Source organism: Maylandia zebra, linkage group LG2, assembly GCF_041146795.1.
Source record: "Maylandia zebra isolate NMK-2024a linkage group LG2, Mzebra_GT3a, whole genome shotgun sequence".
Taxonomy (NCBI): Eukaryota; Metazoa; Chordata; class Actinopteri; order Cichliformes; family Cichlidae; genus Maylandia; species Maylandia zebra.
Genome location: NC_135168.1, coordinates 15,594,919 through 15,622,583, shown reverse-complemented (window position 1 = coordinate 15,622,583; position 27,665 = coordinate 15,594,919). Strand labels below are relative to the sequence as shown.

General features: G+C 38.6%; 1 protein-coding gene across 3 annotated transcripts; it reads left to right on the top strand.

Annotated features, from left to right (window-relative positions):
* Nucleotides 1-578: 578 nt before the first annotated feature.
* Nucleotides 579-6,838, top strand: LOC112429712 (uncharacterized). Of its 3 annotated transcripts, XM_076889415.1 has the most exons (8): nucleotides 579-1,046; nucleotides 1,786-1,845; nucleotides 2,586-2,718; nucleotides 3,958-4,175; nucleotides 4,277-4,914; nucleotides 5,044-5,353; nucleotides 5,471-5,639; nucleotides 6,162-6,838. In XM_076889415.1, exons 4-8 carry the CDS (start codon nucleotides 3,965-3,967, stop codon nucleotides 6,286-6,288), a joined length of 1,455 nt encoding a protein of 484 aa, XP_076745530.1. In that variant the 5' UTR covers nucleotides 579-1,046; nucleotides 1,786-1,845; nucleotides 2,586-2,718; nucleotides 3,958-3,964; the 3' UTR covers nucleotides 6,289-6,838. The 3 variants fall into 3 exon arrangements, with proteins under 3 accessions (XP_076745530.1, XP_076745527.1, XP_024661654.2); XM_076889412.1 differs by having other exon boundaries at nucleotides 4,277-5,353; XM_024805886.2 differs by lacking the exon at nucleotides 579-1,046 and having other exon boundaries at nucleotides 1,593-1,845; nucleotides 4,277-5,353.
* The last annotated feature ends 20,827 nt before the right edge of the window (nucleotides 6,839-27,665 follow it).

Sequence of the window (27,665 nt, the reverse complement as noted above, 5' to 3'; positions counted from 1 at the left end):
GCAATTTCTATATCTGGTAAGGTAAATAGGTGGGGTGATGGGGTGAACTACACTGTAAAAAAGGGCAGTGAAATTGACATAAAAACCATGTAAAACCCCTACAGAAATGTATAGTAAACCCCAAAACACAACTTTCCTGTTTCGATCACAGTGAATTATTGTAAACCTTTAAACAGAATGTTCCTGTTATATTTACAACATGAATGTGTGATTATAATCAAATTTATTGGTTAAAACTACAAATACTGTGAATAAAAACAGTGAAACACCGTAATACTCATAACCAAACAATCATGTTAATTTGACATGCAAATACTGTAAAAATCACAGTTTTAGTCAGTTTTTCTTAAAAACACATGACCTATAAGTCACTTTACAATTGCATGGATGTACTGGGCCTACTTTTAACATGATTCATGAAATGATGCAAAGTCATGGATAGGACTAATAAAAATGTTTTCACAGAAGATGTCATTGTGAACCTGAGAGGTTGCCTCTCCATTTATAGGCTATATAAAAATATACAATTAAAATTGTTTACATCATGTTTTTTTCTTAAATCATTCGGGCTATTTGCAGCCTATTGTAGGGTAACCAATAAGAAATTATTATTTAACGACTAAGTAATGCTTCTGTCATAATGCTTGTATTCTTTATGTTTCTTTTAATTGCAATGTGATACTTAGACTAGAATACTTTTTTGGGTTAGGTCAGCAATGTCTCATTATTACAGGCTAAACAAACTTACAGTGCCTCCCATAGGATCTCTATGGTGCCTCATCTCCACAGAGCTGTAAGCTACTTCAGGCCACTCACGTTGCACTGAGCGCGCCTAATTTTGAATGTGCATCTGAAGCTCGTCTCTGATTGGATAATGACGTGAGGGCGGGAGGAGAAGAGCGCCTAGTTCACGAACTTAGCTAACGAGCCAGCACTAGAGAAGAAAACGTCGAACTTTCAGCAACTACGTTGTTAGGACAAATTACAAACATACGATTTCAAGTGTTTTTTGAGGATCTGTGTTTGTTCGTCAGAAAGTCTGCACGGTAAGTTCAATATCTTGGCGACGTTTTTTCGAGATAAAAGCACCAGTTGATATTTAGACCAATGCTCATAACCTAGCGCTAGCATGCTAGTTCAGCTGAAAAGCACAGGCAAACTTTTGAAATACTAAAAATGATCATCTGCGTCTTTTGTAAAAAGGTATTGGTCACATTAAGAGGCTATGTACTACATTGCAGAGTGCATAAGAATGAGCCTTGTTGTATTTTTAAATGTGTTGGCGCCAATTGCAGCCAAACATTCACCACGTACTCTGCTTTCAAGGGGCATTTTTATCGTGTGCACAATGCACCTGCACTTCAAGCTACTCCTAAAGCTCTTGTTGCAGATTTAAAATGTGCGGTTTCATTATGTGCCCGCCATTCTCAAACAGTGAAAGAGCTAGTGTCTCACTTAAACGATCATATTGCAGAGGGCAGGTCTGTGTCATGTCCAGTAAGTGGTTGTAAGCATATGTTTACAAAAAAGTCATCATTTACTTCTCACATGTGTAGGAAGCATAAAGCTTGTTCTCCAGATGGTATTGATGACATGTACAAGGAATCTCGTCCTCAGCCCCCAAATGACAGTACAGAATATTCAGAAAACACACATGAAACCATGGCATCTGCTAGTTCAGCCAGTGATATGCCAGAGAAGGATAGTCATTCTTATCTCAGAAACATGTGTCTCTTTTACCTTAAACTGCAAGGACAGCTGCTAATTCCTGCCTCTACTATACAGAGTATTGCTGAGGAAATGCAGAATGTGCACGAATTGGGTCAAGCCTACACAATTAATAAGGTAAGTTGTTTACTAAAAAATGAAATGAACCTATCAGATGAAGCAGTCACTAAAATCTGTGACTGCATTAAAGAGTCAGATTTGTTCTCTGCTTGCCATCAGGGACAACTAGGAACAACACACACCAGAAATCAAACATTCAAAAAAATGTTTAAATACACAGAACCCAAGAAAGTGCCATTGGGAATGGATGAAAACATGACAGAAAAATGTGCTTACTACATACCAGTTGGAGAAACCCTGAAGAGCTTTTTAGAGTCACAGTTATGGAGGAATACACAGTCACAACAGTTTGGGGGTCCTGATGTAGAAATTTTTAAGGATTTATATGATGGCAAAATTTTCAAATGTCACCAGTTCTTTAATGAAAACCCTGAAAGCCTCAAACTGATTTTGTACCAAGATTCATTTGAGGTAGTGAATCCCCTGGGTTCTGCTAAAAAGACGCACAAACTTCTTGCAGTCTATCTGTCATTAGCAAATTTACCCATTCATTTGCGTTCAAATACAGATAACATGTTTTTAGTCTTGTTGTGTGTTGAGAATGACTTCAAGCGTTTTGGAATAGCCAAAGTTTTCTCAGAGTTGTTGGCAGATCTGAAATCTTTGGAGACAGATGGAATAGATGTAGATGGAGAAACTGTAAAAGGGGGTCTTTACTGTATTGCTGGGGACAACTTGGGTTCTCATTGCATAGGAGGGTTTACAGAAAACTTCAGCTGCTCTCAATATTTTTGCAGGTACTGTGAAGTAACACGAAGTGAGTTTTATGCTGATCCGAATGCCTGTGGTCCTCCACGCACTCCAGAGACATATGACGCGGCTGTTGCTGATCTCCAGTCTGAAACTATCCAAGACGTCAGAGGAATAAAGGTAAACTCCATCTTCAATACCCTTCAGTCTTTTCACGTATCCCAGCCTGGTCTCCCACCTTGTCTAGGTCATGACCTCTTTGAAGGAGTTGTGTCATATGATCTAGCACTGTACCTGAAGAACATTATAAAAAATAAAAAATGGTTCACATACTCCCTTTTAAACAGACGCATTAAACAGTTTAAATATAAAGGATCCGAAGCACTTACAAAGCCATGTACTGTCAAACCTGACGGATCCAAATTATCAGGGCAAGCCGTTCAAAACTGGAACCTTTTGAGATTGCTGCCAGTTTTGATTGGTGACAAAGTACAAAATCATGAGGATGAAGTATGGCAGTTAGCTCTCCAGTTGAAAGACATTGTGGATCTTATTTGTGCTCAGAGCATTTCCTTGTCCCAGATAGCATTCGCTGACATTTTGATCCAAGAATATTTGGAGATGAGAGAGATGTTGTTTCCTGGAATTAAACTAAAACCCAAGCACCACTATTTGCGCCATTATTCAGCACTGTTGTTGAAATTTGGTCCATTGATGAGGTTATGGACGCTTAGGTTTGAATGTAAACACAGTTACTTCAAAAGATGTGCCAGACACTTGAAAAGCTTCAAAAATATTTGTCAAACTTTGTCAACACGTCATCAGATGTATCAGGCTTATCTTTTAGCAGGGCAAGAATGCCGTGAACTGCTGCAAGTCAAGGAGAGCTGTGCGTTTTATCCCAACCTCTACAGTGACACTATTCAGCATGCGGTCAGGGAGTTAGCTTTTTCAGAAAGCAATACCACAGTTACCACAGACATTCAGTACAAGGGCACTGCATATAAAAAGGGACAGTTTCTTGTGTACAGAAATGACGAGTGTATGGAGTTTGGTGAACTTCTACTCATCTTGATTCAAAATGACACATCTGTGTATGTTCTAATGGATATCCACAAAGGCATCTTCCTCTCAGAATACCATCTGTATTCTGTGACAAAGGACAGTCTTGGGTTACAGTGTATCAACATTAATGACCTGCCTGATTTCTATCCTTTGGTATCATACATTCTTCAAGAATACAGAGTCATTCCACTAAAGCATAGTATTGTGGCAAAATAATGTCCAACTAATAGCTCACTTCTCACTGTAAATAGTTTAACATTAATATAAGTGTCACGTAATCCACACCCTGCTCCATCAAGTGTATGAACTGTATGTGATTTTCTATTTTGTTTGGATGTGGCATTTCTTCTTCAGTGCAAGTATGAGTGACTCAGAGCGAACCTTCCTAGATGTCGCCATCACGGAAGTCCTACCAGAACTTCAAGCTGTGAACAAAAACATCCTGGAGGAGCACTTGCAGTCCATTGGAGTTGAGACAAGTGATGATCTACGCTTCGTAACGGAGGCAGATTTGATGACAGCATTAAGACCTGTACAAGCAAGAAAGCTTCTTTCTGCTTGGAAACAGAAATGTAAGTAAAAACAACAAACAACTATTCAAACTCAAAAGCAGAGATGGTCATGAACAGACATACAGTGTGAATCATAATTGTATTTGTTTTGTAATTTAAAGACCAAACTCCAGAGAACAGCTCGCTATCATCTGTGGAAGCCTCATCAACCCAGTCGCTGTCATTGCTCTCACTTTCACCCCAAAGTCTATCGTCGACCTCTTCCAGCAGCCCAGGATGTGACACACAATGGGATGACAACTTTGAAATTCCATGGAGTAAACTTCCTGCAGAAGTGATGCATTTTCTTGAGAGGGGGAAAAGGCCTCGCCCAAAACTGAGGAGGCAAATGGTCCGGATTGTTGTGACTGAGATGATGGAAAAATGCCCTCATGTAGGTAGAAAACATTCAATTGACGTTGCAAGAAAAATGGTGGCAAAATATCCCAATTCTCTGCAAGATTTAATAGAGGGTGAGATTGTTGGCGCAGGCTACCTTTCACTTGTCAAACAGTTGCAGAACAGAATTGAAAATGTAAGGCGCACTTCAACACCCAAAATAAGAAAAAGAAAACATCAGACTGACTCAGACCACACAGACGAGATCCCTTTAGAAGAAAGAGCAGCCATGCAGGATACATACGGGTGCATTAAATGGAATGTAGAATTTCTGCCTCTTGAAGAAACTCCAGAGAGCCAACAGCAAAAGATGGAAAAACTCAAGGTGATGTTCCAGCAAGCTGACACCAATCCAGAAGAGGTAAAAAGTCTAATGAAGTCCACTTACTACACACAACGTCTGCATGTCAATCAGGGGAAAAGTATCAAATGCCTTAGGGAGGAGTGGCCGTTTTGGTTTGATGAACTTGGCATGTCTGTCCACTTCAAGGAACTTACTGGGATTGACCTCAAAGAGACATTCACACGTAATTTGGATTTGAAGGGGAAAAGGCTACTGGACTACTTGACCACAGTTGCTGTCAGCAAAAGCAAGGTGTTCCTTCAGACTTATGCAAGGCTTCAGAGGATGCGGGGACCGCAGAGTGGCTGCTCAGATGATGTGAAAGAGATGGTCCTGCTTCTGCTCAGCTACTTTGAAGAGAAGGAGGAGTCCATGCTTCTCTGTGTTGAAGATACATGTCTGGCAGATGAGGTACAACTGGAGCAAGTGCCTCTGACACCCACTATTATCGTGTGTGGTAAGTCTGTTTCATAGCTCTCTTTTTTTTTTTTTTTTTTTTTTAAGTGCACTTTTTATAGAATGTCATGTGACTGCCGTGTTTATTGATATAACCTGTTAAATAATTTGTTCACAGGACAGTCCTGCTATTCCTCAAGAAGATACATGCTGAGTGTTGATCGGAACCTCGTCAGCACAAACATATCCTCCTTCATTTCTGCACTGTGCCTCATGTTCGGGAGCTACTACAATTTCAACATCCATTATCCATCTGAGCTGGCTTCCACTTTAGAGTTTCTTCAGAGGTGAACAAATATGGCTTTGTTATTTCTCATAACTGAGACTCTGGGATCTGGAGTCTGGCTTTGATGTGGTTCGAGTCCAGGTCTGGCTCTGAGTCTCGGTCGGCTTTGGAGCCGGTTTCAGTTGTTTTTTTTCTGTTTTTTGTTGTTGTTGTTTTTTTTTTTGTTTGTTTTTTTTTAAATACATTAACAGTCTGAATCCGGGTCCAAGCCTGGCCGAGACTCAGGGCTAGACCAAGCGTCAACTGACGTCTGACTACCTATAACCTTTGCTTTGGATTTTAACAATGCTAAAGTGTGACATATCACTGCAGAAGACACTCGTGAAGGGTGCCAATACTTTTGACCATGCATTGTTCACTTCCCCACAGCATTTTGGTTATACTTTGTCTTGAACGTGGTCATGGCCATGACTGTGTGTGTATATATATGTATATACTTAATTTTTACTTACTTTGTACGTGTATTTTAACTGATCAATTATAAAAATGCTTAATAAACTTTTATATGATTGTTATTCTACAGGTGTTTCTTCTCCATAAACCCAGAAAAAGGAACCAAAGTAGAGAACAAAAACTCAAAGCGTCGTCTCAGTGTGAACCCTCGAGTCCTCACCCTGATTCAGGATCTCGCCGACCACGAGTGGCGCTAAGCCTAAATCTTGACTCTCTGTGGACTGTTAGTTTTAGTTTGTTAATTTTGTTCCACAATGTGTACTGGAACCTTTTACTGGTCGAATGCATGAAGCCAATTCATGAAGATGTTCTTTCTTTGTAGGAATGTTCTTTATTTACATAAGAAAAGAAAAAAACAACATGCTGCTACTGCAGTGTTTCTAGACCACATGTGTAGGTTTGTTTCACCACGTGGTTTTGCTGATGTTTTCTGACCAGGGCCATGGTTGTGGTGACAGCAGGGTGCGTGTTGCGTTGCACGGTGATTATGATCATTTTTGACACAATATGTGTTTTTTGTTTTAAAGTCTTAACAGGTTAGTTAACTTTTTCTGGTGGAGGGTCTAACAAATGCTTGTTTCATGAACATGGTTCTTACTTTGCAGGAATGTTCCACAGCTTTTATAGCCTATATTTTGATTGAATTGTGTAGTTGCTGTGTGCCTTGCATATTGTGTTAGTTGGAAAAATGGATCCATTTGCTGTCATTTTGCTAATGTGGCTGCAAAATAAATTTCCCAAAAGTGATATTTTCCTCTCTTGTGTTTTCTCAAGATGTATTTTTGCATGTTTGGGTGTAGGCGTAGCAGTAAGAAATTTGCTGGGTTATGGTTAAAATTTTACATTAAAACATATAATATTCAGCATAGATTTTATGTATAATTTACAGAGCAGCTCCATTTAATATGCACAGTTTCACTGTAGTTCTACCATTTTAAATTAGTTCTTTGTACGATATTTCCCTGTTAATTTTGCAGTTTATGGATCCACAAAAAGCATTTATTACTTGTGATATATAAATACACTTTCCTGTATCTTTTACATCTGTGTGAAATTAACTTCTTTTTCCTGTAGATTTAAGTTTTAATCTGAGATTCATTCACTGTAAATCAATTTACAAGTTGCATCTGTAAAGCGTTTTTACAGGAAGTCCCTGGTAACCCCAGCTGCCAGGGTTTTCCTGTAAAAACAGCACGTTTTTTTTTTTTTTTTTTTTTTTTTTTTTTGAACAGTGTATCTTAGTAGTAGAACTCTCACCTATAAACAACAAAGCTGATACTTTCTCATGGAAGTTATAGAATTTCATCACTGATATGCAAACTGTGCTCTTTCACAGGCTTTAGATAGTGTGCTGATGATATTGCAGTTTTGCTTGGACTTTTAGCACATTCATCCATGGTCCCATAGAGAAGATGGCAAATTCCCCACTACTTATGAAACATTTTTAAGTTACTGGGGAATTTGCAATTGAACTGCTTCTTTCTGGTGAGATTGGCCAATTTATAATCATCTTGTTCAAGAAAATGATTTGGTTGAAAGTTTATTTTAAAAAAGTTTACCATTTGTTCTTTCACGAATACAAACAATTCTGTAAGAATTTTTGAATTGTGTGGAAGAAAAATTGTACTAAAGGTTTTGTACAGACAAATTCAGCAAGTTGAATGTGATTCCTTGTTTTCTAAAAGCAGTGCATCACATCAAACATATAATTTTACATTTACATCAAACGTTGTTTCACCAGACTTAGACATCACAACACCCACAATGCAGGTGTAAGAGTTACTTGTACTTGTAACAAGTTGTTTTCCTGAAAAACGGAAAACAACTTGTTACAAGTAATGTGGCAGAATTGATGACCATAAAGCTGCTGAATGCATGAAAATCAGAATCAGAATACTTTATTAATCCCTAAGGAAATTATGTGGATTAAAAACTATCCACTATCCACTACCCCTTATGATAGTAACTCACATACCTAAGGGCTTGGAAACTGCCAAGCAAAGACTTTCAGCCTAAACCTGCCAATTGAACCTGAGAAATTGAAGCTAGGAAAATAAACCAGATGTTCTCCAATAAATCATCTAAGGTGTACTCTCAGCGGTAGGTGAACAACATGAGAACAAGTACCTAAACAGGATCCTGTAACTATCATAGTGGTAGACATTTAAGACACAGTCTTAAGTATGAAGAGTTGGACGGCATCAGGCCCTGACATGATTCCGCCTACTGGTTAGAGAAAGTAACTGCACTCTGGCACCACAAATGAACCAGCTGCTCATGGATGAAATACAACCAGAATGGCTAACTGAAGGCCGGACAATCCTGTCCCCAAGAATCCCCAGAAGGAGCGAGTCCCATCTAACTACTGGCCAATAAAGTGCCTCAGTACCACACAGAAGCTTCTGTCAGTCATAGCAGACAAGATTTAAAGATTGTATGATAATAAAAACAAAACAGAAAAACATAATTGACCCCATACGAGTAAGTGCTTTGGTGACCGTGGGAAGGAAAAACTTCTTTTTAACAGGAAGAAACCCCTAGCAGAACCAGGCTCAGGGAGGGGCAGCAATCTGCCACAACTGGTTGGGGTTAGGGAAGGAAGACAGGACAAAGACACGCTGTGGAAGAGAGCCAGAGATTAATAATAACTAATAATTAAATGCAGAGATGTTTATAAACACTTAATGAGAGAAAAGGGTGAAAAACAGTGCATCATGGAAATCCCACAGCAGCCTAGACCTATTGCAGCATAACTAAGGGAGGATTCAGGGTCAACCTGATCCAGCCCTAACTATATGCTTTATCAAAAAGTTTTAAGAATACTGGCACATGGCTCAATACATGAGTGGGGCTCAGAAATAAATTGTCATGAACACAACATGGAAAAAACTCCAGCTCCTGGTAGGTAGGGCAGTCACTTCAAGCCAGTTGCAAAAGTCAACATCAAGTGCAGGATTCACCAAGGAGATGCTCTGTCCCCACTGCCGTTGTACGTAGACCTCAATCCCCTCACCATATCAAGCCATATCATTGACAAGGCTTGGTACGGATACTGACTATGGAATGGAGAAATGGTCAGCCACCTCCTCTACATGGATGACATCAAGCTGTATGCCAAGAGTTAGCAAGACATCAACTCAGTAGTCCACACCTCTAGGATCCAAGTGTAGTCAGATGGAAAGAAAGGGAAAGTAGTTAGAACTGAGGAAACTGCACTACCAGAAGGCAGCAATGCAGACATCGAGAATAGCTACAAGTACCTGGGGATCCCACAGGGAAACAGGAACTGTTAAGAGGAGCCTAGGAAAACCGCAACCACCAAATACATGCAGATAGTAAGGCAAGTCCTGAAGAATCTGCTGAATTTGAAGAACAAGATCCAGGCAAAAACACCTGGGCCCTTCTCATTGTCAGATAGCCTGCTAGGATAATCAGTTGGCCAAAGAAAGAGAAGCCACTGACATCAAGACAAGGAAACTCCTTGCCATGCGTGGAAGGTTTCAACCCAAGTCCAGTACTGTGAGACTGTATGCTAAGTGGAAGGAAGGTAGCCAAGGATTAGTGAGTGCCAGAACCACTGTCCAGGATGAAACAAAGATCCATGGGTACATCAGGAAGATAGCCTCAACTGATAGTGTGTTTCATGAATACCTCAAGCAACAGAAACATAGCTGGAAGAGGAATAAGAAGAGGAACCATCATGGAAGGAAAGGCTGCTGCATGGGATGTACCACTGGCAGATAGATGAAGTGGCTTATATTGAAAAATCCTACCAGTGGCTTGACCAAGCTTGCCTAAAAGACAGCACAGAGGCACTAAGCATGGCAGCACACAAATACACCCGAAGTACAAGATCCACACCAGGTGGTAGACCTGATGCACTTGTGCATCTTTGCACAGGTGCAGGCTGTGCAAAGAGGCCCATAAGACAATCCAGCACATAGCGAGCTAAGATTCTGTGGGACTTCCAGATACAGAAAGACAAACAGGTGATGAACATAGTAGTGGTGGATAAGCAGAGGAAGGCAGTCGTAGTGGCAGATGTAGCTATCCTGAGTGATAGCAACATCAAGAAAAAGAAACACGAGAAGCCAGAGAAATAGCAAAGGCTGACAGAGGAGCTTAAGAAGCTGTGGAAGGTGAGGATATCAGCAGTCCCCGTGGTAATTGGAGCACTCAGGGCAGTAACCCCCAAACTGGGTTAGTGGCTCCAGCAGATCCCAACAACATTTCGAGATGTCCATCCAGCAGAGTGTAGTCCCAGGAAAAGCAAAGATATTGCCCAGGACCTTCAAGTTAACAGGCCTCTGGTAGTGGGCTTGAGCTTGAAGGATAAGGGGTGAGTTGGAAATTTACATAGCAATGTTGATGTTAGTATGGCGAATAACAGCTGAGAATGTTAATAAAACATGTAATCTGTCATTTAACAGTTTCACATGAAGTAAACAGGAACATGACTATTTCATTATTTTTATTAATGTTTGAAAGAGATAATCATGAAAATGTTATTTTAATGTGATTGATTAAAATCTTAATATTAAAGTCTGACTTGTACTTTTCAAATATATCTTAAAATGAAATTTTCCAGAAATGTGTATACAGTTGCACTCATTTAGAGTTCAGGTAAGTGTCCTACTTTTGCAGACAAGCTGTCCTATTAAACCCAAAAAACCTCACTGAAATAGGAGGCAGCTGGATCTTTTTCAAACCTTTACACAAGCATGTTGACAAAGGTTAACCCATATCAGAAACAGCTAATTGTGTAAGTGAATTTGGAAATGATGTTAAAATTTTACCAGATTATTATACCATATGAATTCACACTAATATTATAGCAATATTGGTAGAAATATAAAAAATGACTTAAGTTAGTCTTTTTCTTTTTTATTGTGTATTTTTTGTCTTTTTCTGTCAAATTAAATATACTACAAAAGTGTATAGAGAGTTGGAGAGAATGTGTGAATCCTTAGCTGTGAAAAGCATTGGTCTGAGTACTGTTAAGCTTATTTATATAGCATATTTAAACACAACAGCTGTTGACCAAAATGATGCACAATAAACAATAAACCAAGTACAATCAGTAAAGGAATAGAAAAAGAAAACTAAAATGCAAAACAATGACTATGCTTGAGTGTGGGCACTCGGCACAATTCTCCGTGGTTTTCAGGGTTTTCCATTAAGTCATAGTACCCGGTACCAAGTACGTTTTTTGTTCCTGCTCAGCCAGGGTTCCAAGCAATCTGAGCAGGTACTAAAATGTGACATCGTCAGACTGCATGCCACTGATTGGCTGGTCAGTAGCGTCACTCGATGATTCATGAGAACATCTCGAAAATCAAGGCCACCATTCATGAAACCCAGCAATGGGGGAAATGGCTACGAAAAACAACACTGTGGTCCCAGAGTCTGACGAAGCAGCAGGTATATTCTTGCCTTGACATACACCTTTGTTGTAGCGCTTGTGTCGCATATTAATTATGTCACGGACGCTCTGACACCTTTGGCAACCCGCAAAGTAAAAACTTCATTGCTCTGCCTAACCATTTGTGTTTTGCCGCGTACATGACAATAAACTTCTTGAATCTTTAAACTTGACAACAACCACACACATAACCCCTTTATCTTGCATAAATAGGTTGCTGATTTTCTTTCCTCGTTTCAGGTATTACCAGCAAAATAGTTGCATGTTTAATCATCTGGGAATTTACCCAGATTTATTTATTTATTTAGACAGAGATCTTGATCCCCCCCCCCCCCCCCAATGTTCAGCACAAAGTTACGCCGATGTTAAAGATAACGGTTTTTCTGAAGGTCTTTATAGAAACACCAAAAGATGAAACGCATAGAAAAAAAATCCTTTCGATGTTTTTTCTTTTTCTTTTTTAAGTTGCAGAGGTACATTCGCTACAACGTGACTCGGATTGACTGACTTTCCATTATAATCCAGTAATGTGCATGGTTATTGTCATAGCACAGGAGTGGGTAACTCCAGGACTCGAGGGCTGGTATCCTGCAGGTTTTAGATGTGTCCTTGATCCAACACAGCTGATATAATGGCTAAATTACCTCCTCAACATGTCTTGAAGTTCTCCAGAGGCCTGGTAATGACCTAATCATTTGATTCAGGTGTGCTGACCCAGGGTGAGATCTAAAACCTGCAGGACACTGGCCCTCGAGGCCTGGAGTTGCCCACACCTGTCATAGCAACACTGCCGAGCTTCCCGTAAAGTAATTAGTTTGGAAAATGTGAACGAGGGCATACATTTTTGGATTATTCATTGTATTTTAATACGTTTTTGCAGCTGCTGAAAAAGAATATGTGGCCCACCATGTAAAATGAATTTGACTTCCCTGGTCCACATGGACTTACACTCATCAGAGACTTTTTTAGGTACAGCTGTTCAGTTGCTTGTCAATGCAAATAAAGTCCCAATCAAAAGTTTAAGACCACTTGAAAAATGGCAAACAATCATATTTTGTGTGGTTGGATCTTAACAAGGTTCCAAGTAGAGCTTCAACATCCAACAAGAAGAAATGGGAGTGAGACAAAATATTTTTTGAGCATGCAATTTATTGAGAAAAACGCTTCAACTGAAACAGGATGTTTTACAGCTGCTCAAAAGTTTAGGACCACATTGTCATTTTCTGTCAGGTAGTCACACTGCCATGACATTCTGATGGCAAAGGCAACAAACTTTCAGTTTTTTAACATGGTCAGGTTGTTGAACAGCATAAGCAGGGTCTCTCACACCATCACTGTTGAGGTGGGACATAGTAAGACAGTCACTTGGAATTTCTTAAATGATCCTGAGGGTTATGGAACGAAAAGTCAATTGGAAGACCCAAAAAGATTTAATCAGCACTGAGCTGGGGAATCCACTTGGCTGTCCATCGAGACACCCAACGACCCAAATTAAGGCCGTTACTGGTGCCGACTGCAGCCCCATAACCATCAGACGGCATCTGGGACTGAAGGGCTTCAAAAACAAGAAATGTCTTTAAAGGCCTCGTCTCCTGTAATGCCATAGAACTGACCATTTGGACTTTGCAATAGAGCACCAAACATAAGACATTGAAAGGTGGAAGAAAAGTTTATTCTCTGATGAGAAAAGAATTTAACCTTGATGGTTCTGATGGTTTCCAACGTTACTGGCATGACAAGCAGATCCCACCTGAGATGTTTTCCATGTGCCACAGCGGAAGAGGGCGCCATAATGGTCTTGGGTGCTTTTTCCTTCAGTGGAACAATGGAGCTTCAGGAGGTGCAGGGACAGAACACATTTAACCTTAAAGCAGATGGGCCACAGCTGCACAAATCAGACAGACAGTCCAACATGTTCATCTAGCATCTCCTTGTCTTACAGGATTGCAGCACTGTGTTCATTCCATGAAGTCCTTAATGCAAATTAAGTAATTTGTAATGAAACAATTTGTTTTACTTGATTTCCAGTTGATTAGAATCATTCTCTTAACTGACTGAAACTCCACTACCATCAAATGCAGTTCTTTTTTGCAGCCTGGGCATTTTCAAACCTGGACAAAATTTGATATCTATAATAAGAATACTGACCAAAACTGCTTAACAAGAGGGCTTTACAACAGCAAATGCAGGTGAGGTGTCCTTAATGTCACAACCATGCCGCAGCAGTTTTGATGAAGTATCATCATTAATGTGCAGGGTGTGATACAAAGCCATGTATACTATTCTTAACTGAAGTATATTGTATTGATTTTGTTCCACTTTGTTTGTCATTATCATTTTAATCTCAGTGTTGTAGTTTATGTTCCTATTAAACTCAGCCAGCCTTATCTTATATCTATTCTAGCTGTCTGATGATAGTTGGAGCACACAGCATTTGTAGATTTTCTGCTCTTCTCATCTGAATGTGAAGTGAACAGTTATTAGCTGCATTGCTGCCATATTTGGGCACATATTATATAGACTGTTAGGCTTAAATGTAATAATTTCTGTTATGCTTTCTGCTTCTCTTCAGGTTTGCTGGGAAAGGGCCAATAGAAATAGGTAGCATCAACTCACAAATGATATGTTTCCTCTTGGTTGGCACCATACTCTATAACCTAGTTTTTTTCTGTCTAAATTGGGAATATCTAAGCTTGTGTGGAGTGGATAGAAGGCTAGAAGCCAAATATCTCTGTATTCGTATAAATAAATCTATCCCCCTGAGCCAGCTGACTGAACTGCACTTATGTTTCCTCACCTTTTCACCGGCACTGTTCTTCTCCCTTGTTACTTATTTACACTTCCTAAAATATCCAGCTTTTGGTTTTCGTCATTAGTTTCTCACTGATCTCTTTTGTTTTTAGTCAAGCTATAAACATGGAAAGTGTGACTTCTCACCTGTCTAAGTGTGTCATCATCAAGTCTCCCGGCAGAGCATCTGAGGACAGGTGTGATACAACATCAGTTCATTTCTGTTCACAGTTCATTCTCTCCTTATCAAACAGCTGTAAAGTGTTGCTGCAGAAACGTGCGGGGTGTAAAGATTTCAGCTCATGGATGACAACGTTTCAATATTTTACAGTTTCACAATAACAAAAGAAAAAAAAAAGGATCTAAGGGAAAATTTGGAATCCAGAGATGGTCATGAGTAGTCACACCCTCTTTTATCGAGTGTTAAAACTTGTGAAGAATTCTTGCAACCAGGTAAGAGTCTGATCATTCTTGCTCGGGAGACTTTCACCCATTATTCATGCAAATAATTCCTGGAATAGATTCTGCAAGTTTTGTATCGTTGTGTATACTCTGCACTTCTGATGTCCATTCATGGATTTTCAAAGCTGACAGGCCACTGTGATGGCCATAGGCCTTCAGGTAGGGTTTGATAGGTTGTTTCAATACCCTGGACCCTGCAGTTGTCATGGAAGAGGCATGTGGCAGGCAAAAGGTGGACCCAGATGCAGGACTTATCAAATGGAAGTTTAACTAAAAAACACAGCTTTTATCTGCAGGTAAAAGCTTGGAACACAGCTGGAACAAATCAGGGGTAATGAGACAAAGGAAGTTTAACAGAACACAATACACACCAGATGAGAGGCTATGAAAATAAAAAAGGAAGTAATGAACACACAGACTCAGACTAAGAGACGCAAACTTGACACAGACAGAAGCCAAAAACATGGAGACAAGACTGAGGGAACAGGATGGGAATACAAAAGGGAATAATCAGCACCATAACATAAAGCCTGAATTACAACAATACAATATACAGAACTATAATATGACAATAAACAAAACCCCTAAATATTCCCCAAACTCAAAACTCTGGGTCAACGACCCAAGGGATCATGACAGCCTGCTCAAACAAGCGAGCTATTGGTGCCACATGGTGCAATGTTTGCCAAATGTCCTTTTTTTTTTGAACATTGAGCATTTATTTTGGACATGGAAGAACAGAGAGGGAGCAGGGTAAAAAACAAGAAAGGAACTGGCCCAGGGCAGGATGGAACATGGGCTACAGGAATAGGATTTCAGACTTGTCAGCTCAGCCTGCTGAGCCATACTGGCACCCACATGGTGCTGTTTTCTATTTTTTCTACTCCTAAACTGTGGGAAAAAAATATTCCCCTGATCTGTGTTTCATTTTAACTTTATGAGTTTGGGAGATCGGCTCATCTAACCACTTTGATATTCATAGTAACAGAGTTGTTGGCAGGTGCATTAGAGTACTTGCTTACTCGTGTGCTGGTTATGTTTTGTAAGTTCCTGAGTACACCTGTGTAGTTGGTGTTCCCTCAGGGGGGAAGGTTTTACAGGGATTCCATGTTCCTGGAAAAAAGCTTAGTTGACCTGGACTTCAACAAAAAGTTAATGAGTTTTTTCATTGCAATAATAATAATAATAATAATAATAATAATAATAATAATAATAATGTTTTGATGTAGAGATGAAATCATCTAACTCTACTCCAGTTTTTTCAGTTCATCTATTTACATAATTAAATGCTAACATTTTGATTTAGGGGCTAATGTGGCATTTTTTTTGCATTTTATTAATTTATTTAACATTCACATTTTTTTTAAATGTTAATCTTCAAAAAGACCATAAAAGCCATAATTTAACAAAATAATCCTCACTTTTTTGGTAATAATATAAACATGGCATCTCCAGAGACTTCAATAAGTAACATGAGTTAGGCAAATAACAAACTCCGACGCATGCAGCACTTTTATTAATGTGCTAGGTAATAGTGGTATGGTGTCCCTTCTTCATGCAATAATGTATCTTTTGTGATATAATAATTTAGTGTAGTTTGTTGCCAATGATTGGAATATGATCTGTATCCAGGTTTGTTCAAACAGTGACCATATTATGCTTGACTGTTATCCATCCATATTTCATTTTAGTACAGAATCACCAAACATGAGCTTCTGTCGTTAACTGTTACTTTAGATCAGGAGCACAACGTCACAGATAAGATGAAATACCAGTTACAGTAATCTCACTAGATAGCGTATGACCATGAAATGACCTTTGATTATTTTGTGCATTGTGTTGTAATTTTGTGATGTTTATCTGTGCACAATTGTGGTTAGGAGCATGCTTTTTCCCCTTCCTTAATGTGACATCTATTTTCCCATGACCCCCACACACATTGCACCATACATCATTATGACACACAGTCTCTTCTAATACCCTCACCCTGTGGCTTTGTAGATTCAGCATTTCCTACCTATACATAACGCCTTGTCCTGCTCTTTTGCGTTGTGTGCTTTGAATACAAAATGTCCTTGAGGAATAAAAAATCTGTCCTGAAACAAAAGTTTATTAATACATTTCACAGGCCATCTGGATCCCCTGCAGCAATCACACTGTGATTTACGACCTCACAGAAACTCCAGCTTCTTAAATGTGACACATTGCTACATTTGTCTGTTATGCTTTTGAATTGTAAATGGAATATTTTGAGCTAACTCACTTCTTTTATAGTCTGTATTTCTTAAAGAAATGACTGGATAAACAACATTTCAGCCATAACTTTTTTTTTCTTTGATAAACTGTAAATGTTATGTACGACTCCATAATTTTGGTAATAACCTCCAAAGCCACCTATAAATCCACACGGCTAGACCACATATTGTAATCCAAATAAAATAAAATTCCAAATACAGTAAAATCAAATAAAAATGTATGTTTCCTTTTGTGGCAGTACTACTGAGGTCAATAAGATCATTTTGAGGCTGTATTTTGTATTTTAGTGAGTTTTTTAAAAATATTATTCTTATATATTTTTTATCTTTCAGTTTATTTTTTCTCTTCCATGTAATTGACATACAGGGTAGAGTCAAAATAGCAAGAACATTTAATATAATAAGGTATAAACAGATTCTGGTGTTTCACTTATGTCCTGATTTGCTTGCCTAAGTGTTACCTTGACTTCATAGTCACCGACATGTTGCCATCTAGTGGTCTCTTTGTGAATTTCAGCCCAGCAAAGCTATCTTCCACTCCAAATACCCGATCTCACCCAAACAAATTGGATTCATAATGTATGGCTTACATTACACGCTGTTTATATCATATCTGAGGCTGTAGACGAGCCCTGGCAGTAAATCTATTCAGTAATATCTCCCAGTCCTCTGTGTGACATTGCCAATAAGATGGAGAATTTGTGATGTGATGTATGAGTGGCCAAGGTGAATGTATTGTTTTAACCAAAAGGGCACCAGCTGCATTCACAGAGTTGTGGCGTGGAAAGTGGAAATCTGACCTATTGGTTTAGAGCAGATAACAACACATTCCCCCTGACCTTTCCGCTTCATTACTTGCCATGATACCTAATAAATTGAGAAGAATACAGCGCTGCTGTCACACCAGAAGAAAGCAGGTAGTATTTTTTCCTTCTATGATCTGAAAGTCGGACAGTCAGTTATTTTTGTCATTTCTGAACCTGAAGGTCAGTGATACATGTTAAATTACCAAAATGTCTGAAAAGACAAGTCGTGATCAAATAAAGAGGAATAAAAATAAACAGTTTAATGATGTTCAGTGATATAACCACTGCTGGTGTAAAATGTACGATCACTTTACTACAGAAGAGTAAAACATAATTGATGATATTATAACCGCAATAGACTTGTTGATTGGTATAATCCACAAATATGAACCCTTTTAATAAGTGTTGCAAAGATGCAGTGCAATTTGGGGAACACTCAACTGAAACTGTCCACTGTAATTAAATACAAGTGGAATATTTTCAAAATCACAATGATTCTGAGTTAGATTTAAAAATAAGACCTCCGCACTTTTAATAAATTAAATTATATTTGGCGACCTCTGCTGGCCAATATTGATTAAAGTACAAGGCTAAAGTTTGTTGGTGATGCAGTTACAAAATTACCACCTTGGAAAATCAAAGGTTCATTGTCGTTATACTGAAGGGAACGAGTGAGAGTGTGCGGTGATGCATTTGTTGTCACTGTTCCCTGACATCAAGACGGTTCTTGGTTCAAGCCTGGCCTTTGTCGGTGGAGTTTACAAGAGAGTACAAGTTGTGTTCTTGCATACACAACACATAAAAATGCTGAAATACTAGTATGAGTGACACAACAAATGCAGTGATTAACGTAAGATGCATGAAGCTGAACCTGATATGGGATTTAGAATTGATCAGGTAGATTTAGGTAGGCAGCAACAGCATATGTCACTACCAAACCAGTTTTTAACCTATCCTATGAATAAGTTTCCAATAAAAATATTTTTAGTATTTAGTATTTAATATTTTAAAAACAAATAAGAACAACCCATCCCTATAATGTGTTTCAGAGGATAAATCTAACATCCCCTGCAGAGAACTATAAACCTATATCCATAGTCTACAATATGCTGTTACAACACACCAGTCATGGCTGGAGATGTATACAGGTCTATGTGCATGGATGGGTTTAGTTTCAGTAATGGCGGTATGGTGACGCCTTCCAGCAGGGATTACCACACTGTGTGCTCTGGCTCACCCACTGTGCACGGTAATGAAGGAGCGCTGCGGAGACTGGAGGCACTGGCGGCAGGTCGCTTTACACGGCAGACGATAATTCTGGACGTGACTGTATTACCAGAGATTAAAACTGTCTGAGAGAGACATATATATATATGGAGAGAGAAACGAGGGGAGGGAGATGTGTGGCTTTATGCACTTTTTCCCCCTTCAACCTGTTTGTACAATTTAACAGCAGATCACTGGCTAACAGTCCAGGAAATCAAAGGAAAACTATGTCAAAAATGTCTGTTTTTTAAGTGCCACAGCCCTTGATGAATGCAAGCTTGGACCAAAAGCTAAACAATGAAATTGGTTTGACAAGCAGATACATACCTTAAAATTCAAGTCTTCATCATTTAAATGGGAGCACAAAATGTTAGAGGATACTTGTTGAGAAACACAGCTTTTCAGTTTTTGTGGGATCCAAACTGAAACTTTAATTTGGTCCCTAAGCTTACTTCACAACATATGACAAGTACTGACACTCATTACCATGCAATATAAGCACTGATCACAGAGATGAATAAAGGTGTGTGGGATGTAGGTGGAGCGCTGTAGGCATTGTTGCTTTGACATGTAACAGGTAATGTTTTGTCTGGTTGCAGAATGCCTTGCATTTTACAAAGAAATCCCAGTTAGGTCATGTGTAACTTTATCATCAAGGAGTAATCTGCAAGGTTATTGTTTTTCTTGTTGGAGACATCTTTGACGCAAACCGATTATTACTGCTGTGGTTTTGAAGTTAATCTACCCAGAGATGAGTTGGCAAGCAAACAGTGAGTCAACAGTGAGTTTGGATTTTCTGTTGCCACAGTTTGAGTTGTTCTAGACATCATTCTTTTCTTTCGCTCTCTGCAGACATTTTTTCTTGTGCTGCTCTCGGTTCTGCCTCAAGTTATTTCAAATCACTGTGAAATGCAACATGCATTGTCCTCATAGGATGGTGAGATTTGTATCTGGAACATTATTTATGTTGCACAGCATTACCTCACCTTTAACTGTTAAAGGTAAAGTGAGATTTCAGCAACTCTGCTCCCCTCTCAGGTCTCTGCAGAGAGTGAGATCCTGTGGAGATCAGGCAGAGAGAGCAGATCTTAGAAAGATCAATACTCCTTAGTGGATTTCCTATATCAACCACACTGAAATCCTACCATCTGTGACATATAGGTTGAGAGTATAAGTCACTGCTGGGTGGAATCCAATCCCATAAGTCGTTCTTCACACCGTCTGTTCTTGTAGGGCTGGAAATGCTGGAAGCTGGCAGAGGTGGAAGAGTGGAGGTAACTTCACCAGGTGGAGTGGTTACTCTTTTTCATCAGTTCAGTGTTTGTTTTACTTTTCAGTTTCTTTAGATGGTGGTTACTGGTATCCTTACTTGGCAAATATACTGATAATGAAGCACACACATTTAACATGACCCGAACTAACTAACTATCTATCTATCTATCTATCTATCTATCTATCTATCTATCTATCTATCTATCTATCTATCTATCTATCTATCTATCTATCTATCTATCTATCTATCTATCTATCTATCTATCTATCTATCTATCTGGTAGCGAAAGTAAAGGCTGGCTATTTTGTGCTTGTAAAATGGAAATTTAGCTAAAAGTAATATTTAAAAACAACAAACAGCTAGATTGAATCTGTCCATCGACTGCTCACTAACTTATAATTATTATTTTTGACTTATATCATTGTCATTGCTGTGACATTTCCAGGAAGGCAATGGCTCCTGGCTCCAGGAAGATATTACAGTCTTTTATTTAACCATTTCACATGCATTTAACGTGTTTTACTGCACAGACAGAAGCGAACGACAAGATTAATTTTAGTAGTGCATGACAAGATTAATTGTGTCCCCCTGGCTGAGGTGCAGTATTAGTTAACTACTTACTTTCGTTTATAGGGTTTTTTAAATTTTACTTATTTATTATTTTACTTATGTTATTGAAAAAAAGTAAATGGGTCATGAAAAGTTTATGGAAAGACAAATGGTTTCTTTTCAAATGTATTTATTCAGGTCCTTTAGCCACCAAAGGAGAGTGCCATCTGGTACCATTACACTTAGGAGAAGCGAAACATCTGTACAGCTGGTATCTCCAGAACTGGACAACTCATAACCAAAACAATCTCTGTGCACTGCACTACAAGACAGAGGAGAAACAGGGTGAACTGTCCCTTTAACTTGAGTTATTTCTTCTAGAAAATTAGTTTAAAAATAAAATGTCATTCCCGATATACACAATAATATTGATTAACATTTTAATATATATAGCAAAGTAATGTTTACCCCATTTCTGCACTATATCAAAAATCTTTAAAAATGACACACTACATAGATACATATACATATATTGCAATAAAACAATAAATAGAAACCCCCCCCAAATAAAAGATGCATCCTAAATGTGCAATGAAAACAAAAAATCAGCAGTATCACATAGAGAAATCAAGAAATCAATCAACATTTATGTCATTATCTTAAAAATATTTTTTGTTTTTTATGATTTACATCTTTCCGCAAAGTTATTGCATTTAGAAACCTGCATATGCTGGACTGTTGACCACTGCTGTGTAGAGATGGGAAAAATCAATGCCAGACATAAATACATATTGAAAAAAGCATGTTCACACCAGGGAAAATTGGAGCTTGAAACATCTGGTTTTAATAAAAGAGGAAGCCAAATAAATGTTTTTACAAGGAGTAAACATTTTACACAGCCAACACTACAGAGACTTACAGAGACTTGCATGTGTGAGTGAGCTTCATGTTTTGCAGCTGATGTGCTCGCCATTATGAGGGATGGCCCGCTGTACGACAGTAACACACAGCAACAGACGCTGGAAGGAGTGGAGAAAATCATATTTATCTGGGCAGTGAAATACACAATTAATAAAAGTTATTAATCGACTGTTTCTGGGTGATGAAAACAAATTCGGTCATTTATTTGTCTGTGGGTGTGGTTCAAATTTTGTCCTTACATGCAACCCTGTAAAGACAGCTCACTACTAAAGCCATCAGCCTGGAAACAAGCATGTTGATATATTGTATCACACTGTCATTGTGTGCAGAGAAAAAAAAGCCACCAAGTGTAGAATACAGAAGATTTATACTGCTTTCAAAGAGAAGTAATGCATGAGTCACTGTAATGAAGGTTTCTAGAGTTAAGATCAAATGTGCGATGTTATAATCTATCTTATTGTTTGGCTAAAAGTTTGTAGTTATTAGTAACTGTGTCTCCAGCATGCAACAAAGCAGAAGGATGATAGAAGTCATAAATATTTGGTTGCCCAAAAAGAAAAAAAGAAGCTAAATTTGTAGTTTAATTATTGCTTCTGACGTTTCAGTTTGTTTAAAAGAAAGCAAGCCCCAAATAACAGGTGTAAAAATAGGATGGTTAAGGGTTAAGATGTCAATTTGGTCACTGTTTGTTTTTGTTCTTCAGTGCTTTGAAAATGTTATAACACCAAAAAGACGACGGTCCCCGTTTTCATTTTGGTGACTCATGTTAGTATCTAAAAATATATGTGCATTCAGTTCTTTTTATTTGGATGTGTGCTGCTATAATGCCATAGGATATTATGGAAAATAAATCTGAATTTGAATTTATAAGGTTTTATTCTGTTTTAAACACAAAATCTGTAGGTGTGCTTGGTTTTCTTCAATTTGCTTATTTATAGCCACCAGTAACAAACAAAAGTCTCATAGCTGAAGAAAGTGCTGTGGGTTAAAATGATCATCAGGTAAATGCAAATAAGACTGAGCTACGGCTGTGGCAGAAAGTTATCCACGGTATCACGGCATTAATGTTTAACATTTTTCTAAAAATTCATCTTTGGTTAATCATCATCACACAAGCAAGTATTTATGAAAAGCACTGGGACATACCTCTAAGAGGGTGAATATTTTTGGTATTTATGTAAGAGATGGAGCTCACAATAGTTAATTGAAGTCATGTGGGTATCCATATTTCTTCCTTATTCTTCCAAACAGCACCATATGAAAGCCCAGAGGTTTTATTTAGGAAACACGCTAACCACCAGCTTTGGACTTAACAAGGCATTAGATGAATAAAAGATGATATAAAGCATCTCCCTGAGTGAGTCTCTCAATAATATTTTGCGTTTTATGCCCAAAGATGCCATGTTTGTACAGCTGGAAAGTCAAATCAGCCTGTGGAGTGTGACATTAAAACTGCAGGAATTCTGGCTTTTATTTCCACCAGAGCGCTCTTGTATTGTTGTGCATATAAATTTCCATATAATTCTGTATATTGGTCTTTATGTCCTAACTGGAATATTTAACCTTACCCAGGTGGAGTGGTTGGGATTTTTCCACCCCCAAGTCTTAATGCATGCATTTGATATCTTGTGGAAAAGTTTTCATCAGACGCATTTGAATACCAGAATGAACTGTTATTAACCAGTCTTTTGATTTCTATACAATAAAGATTTGGGACATAAAACACAAAGTACTGGATAAGAGAGAATAAGAGTAGAAAACCTCTCCTCACAATTTCCACACTATTTCTTAAGTCACGCTGCATGTGAGGATTGTACTGTACAAAATGAAAGAAAGACTAAAACAAACAAATGTTCTCAGGTGTAATTTTCTATCTGAAGTTGGAGCCTGGGAAACTGTTCTGCCAGGTTGCTCTTCAGACAGAGACTCTGGGTGGCTGACAGCAGCAAACTGAGGTAAACGTCAATTAAGACGTTACAGTAGATGACAGGCCTAAAGAAAACAGTGCTGAGATATGCCATCTGGGGCAGACTGTGTAAACTGAAGGTGTCTGAACATGACGCTTCAGATCAGGCTAAAATGTTAGCAGCTTTAGACTTGTCAGGTTAACATGAAAAGGCATGAGGAAGACTTCAGGTAGCTGGTGTGCCTGGAGGATGTGTATTTATAAATTAGTCTCTTTTTCTCGCACATCTGATAGATGTTTCTCTTTTGTCACTATTATTATTTTTATTGAAAAAGAGAATTTTGCAAATAATATGATATAATTCTAGAAGTATTTCATGAGCCCAGTATTTACGGCCCTGCTGTTGTTTCAAGCAGCTTCACAGTGTATCTGTAGTTAACCTTATTACGATTACATTTGTATGCAGAAGCATTTAAGCAGGCATGCTTCTTGTCTGCTGCGGACATGCACAAACACATCACAGAACTCCAGCAGCAACATTACTAAATGGATAAAAAGTTAAAAGTTTCAGATACTCTTGCCAGTTGCTCTTCTGACTTTCACGTTATTCATAAAACTCAGCTCTTCATATGATAAAACCTGCAGACAAACTACCCATGTCTTCATTCTTAAAGATTTTTTTAAAACCAAAATCGGGCACTCACTCTGTCAGATAAATTCACAAGTCTCTGATGATGGATCACATTTTCCTCCACTACTCTGAGTTTTATGGGAGCCATTGCTGCTGATCTTTTTCCAGCATGTTTAATGTGTAGAAATTGATTTGGAGAGAAAACATCTCAGATGTGTGTTTTGTTTTCATCCTTCTTTAACACAACTTCAGAGAGCAGGAAGTGTGTGCGTCAGGAAATTTGCCCTGGTTATCTGCTTTCACACGCTCTGGCCAGCCGCCTGCCCTCAAACTGCACCAAGCTCCCACCGTGAGAGGCTGATGCACAACTTATCTACGCACTCGTATACATACGTGTAGATTCACACAGAAGATGCTTATATATTCCAAACAGACATGCAGATTACGCTGTGAGTATTCAGCTCTGTGTGCACCTACTCCTAAGAATACTGGCTTAAATAAAATATATGCACTGTTACATAAAGCCTTTGGCAGCATGCATGTGTTTTTTTCAATTTGCAATATGTAAACATGCATTGATGTTGCAGTGAATGTAAAGCAAAAATCTACAATTGATTTTGGATAAGCTTGCTAAAAAAAACCAAACAGACAAACAAAAAAAACACAACTCCACTTTGAAGTTGTCATGAGTTTTTTTTTTTTTTTTTTTTTTGCAGTCGAGCTGAGCAGCAATGCTTCTTGTTATGGGGAACTTCTTCTCAAGCCTTAGGTGAGGGTGAGAATGTGTGAGGTCACTCCATGTGACCTTTAGCTGAAGCCGCTTGGCCGTCATTGGTCGAGAGCCATAACCCTCCTCCCCCCAGATACACAGCAGCCCCTCTCTCCTGCAAAGTGCTGAAGCTAGTTGTGTGTTGGCACCACCTATTATCTGCGTGGCCTTTATGCTACAAGTCTTCTGGAGCAGTTTTTTTGTAGCCTCCTGCTCCAGAAGAATACAGAATGACTTTTGTATATGTCGATGTGTTGCAGCAACATCACATGTGCACGTGTGAGGACAAGTTTGAATCTATGCATGGATACAAAAAAAGGTGTGCATGTGTAATTTTGCATTTTTTTCCTGAGACATAAACATGCGCAGATTGCGAAAGGCCAGTTTTCTCCCTAAGGAAAACTCTCTGTACGGCCTAACTTATGGGCAAATTTGGCTTTAGCAACAAGAATATTGCTGTCCATTTAAACCACTGCCGTGATTTACTTTGGAAGTCTTGCACCATTGCAACCCTAAAAATGAAATATTGGACAGCATTTTCTATGTTTATCTTAACCCATATCCCCCATCTGACATATCTCCTGCTTCATCTTAACGTATATTAAAATGTGCAACTAAAAAAATAGATTCATTGGTAAGGAGAGCAGAACGAGCTAAATGTTCCGTTTTAATAATTATATACATTAAAAAAATATGGATGGAATCTCAGATTATTTTTACTGCAAATAGCAGGAATTAGTGTCTTGATATGAACATTAATCCAGACACATTTTCAGTTGAAATATTATGCATAGTTCCAAAAATATTATAAAAGTTGAAAAGCAAGCCTCGTTAGGGTGTAATTAAAAAAAAAAACATGCTGCACATTTCGACATAGCATGCAGCATTAGGCTGTTACCAAACCGTGTCATGTCTCCTGCAAACCCGTCGCTGTATGAATATTGAGAGCCTGTTAATTATTTAGATTGGCGCTGTAACGATACATGTTTGGATATTTGCACTTCTTCGCTTTTTATTTGAATTCCCAGTGGAGACGAGGTGAAAACTGTCGACTAGCAGTGTCTCATCACGTTGGATTTTTTTTTAATCAGATGGCGGAACAAATCTCGCATCAAGATGTACCGGTGTGTTTTAGGAGTCCTAAAAACGAGGCAAGAGAAGCAAGAACTTGCTATTTTTTATTTATTTATTTTTTTTTACAGAGAAAAGGAATTGCTTACTAGATTAAATATGAACTACACGTTAATAGAGGTCATATATGTATGTTTCTGTGTTTCCCTGGCGTCATTAAGCGTAGTTATGTCCAGAACATTGTTTTCCGCTTTACACAGCCTTATTTTGATGCATAAATGATGCACTCCCTGAATTTAGAATCTTTATTTCACTTAAATATGAGCAGATTCAGTCACGATGCAAACAAAGGGTTTTTTAATGTAATCTTGCAGAAAATGTATAAAATAACACGTCAGAAAAAGCGCAGACACAGCAGCTTAAAGTCACATATGTTGCATTCATTAAACTTTAATAAGCTCTTACCTTGCAGAGGCTCACAGAAGAGAAGAGGGAAGCACTCCTGAGCGCCGTGTCAGCCAAATGAACAATTTCCCACTCAAGCCTCTTCTCTTCAGGTCACCCTCTGTTCACATGTTGATTGTGTGGTTGTGTATTGAGGCTGCAGACTTGTGTATTCGCCTAGGCTTATCCCCTGTCAGCTGATTATTGCTCCGCGTTACCAACTCCATCAAAAGGTGACACTTGCAGCTTTTGAGAGGAAAATTTAATTGCGGAGGGTGTGGAGTTCAAGCCGCTGGACGGCCACTTCAACTCAAAATGTAAAAATAGAAGAACACTTATCTCGTGTTTGTTATTTGGCGCTTTTGCAAAAACACCCCAAATTTGGACCGTGATTGATTTTTCCTCATAATAGTTAACACCCTCTCATAAAAGATGACTTGAGTCATCATCCAACTTGACATTACGCTTTTTCAACCTACATTTCTTTTGTTCTTTTAACACACTGTTTAATTTTTATTGTGAAACAGTGTCATATCGGCCCATTTATATAATGATTTTTTAAATACTGCTATCAATTTTTATGGGCGACACTAGGAATAAATACAGGCTGCCCGGACTCGGATAATTTATTTGGCTTGTTGTGTGTGGAAGTGTCGCGGTGTTTCCTCCCCGGTGTCTCCGCTCTGGTTGCAGCCATGAAGTTGCACACATCCCCCGCCTCCTCCAGGCAGCACCGGCCCACATACCTCTGTATCTCTGTGTGCTCTTGTTTGCTTAAGCTTGCGAATCACGGTTTGTTTTGCTTCGTCGCGTTTGCACAACGGAAAGCATACCTCAAAAAAGCGCAATGTTACAAAAGCAAATACTAGAAAGGCAAATATATACACGTATAAATCAGGTGGGATGCACAATTAGAAAGGATTAGTTATGGGGGCAGAAAAAAAGATGTGAGGCTGGATTTAGAATATGTAACTCTAAACATGATTTTGTTAAACATTGCTGATTGATA

Excerpts from the sequence above, each read along its gene's own strand:
- LOC112429712 (XM_076889412.1), top strand. The coding sequence starts at position 3,965 with ATGAGTGACTCAGAGCGAACCTTCCTAGATGTCGCCATCACGGAAGTC. Across the intron at positions 5,354-5,470 it reads ACCCACTATTATCGTGTGTG|GACAGTCCTGCTATTCCTCA; the intron begins GTAAGTCTGTTT and ends ATTTGTTCACAG. Across the intron at positions 5,640-6,161 it reads ACTTTAGAGTTTCTTCAGAG|GTGTTTCTTCTCCATAAACC; the intron begins GTGAACAAATAT and ends GTTATTCTACAG.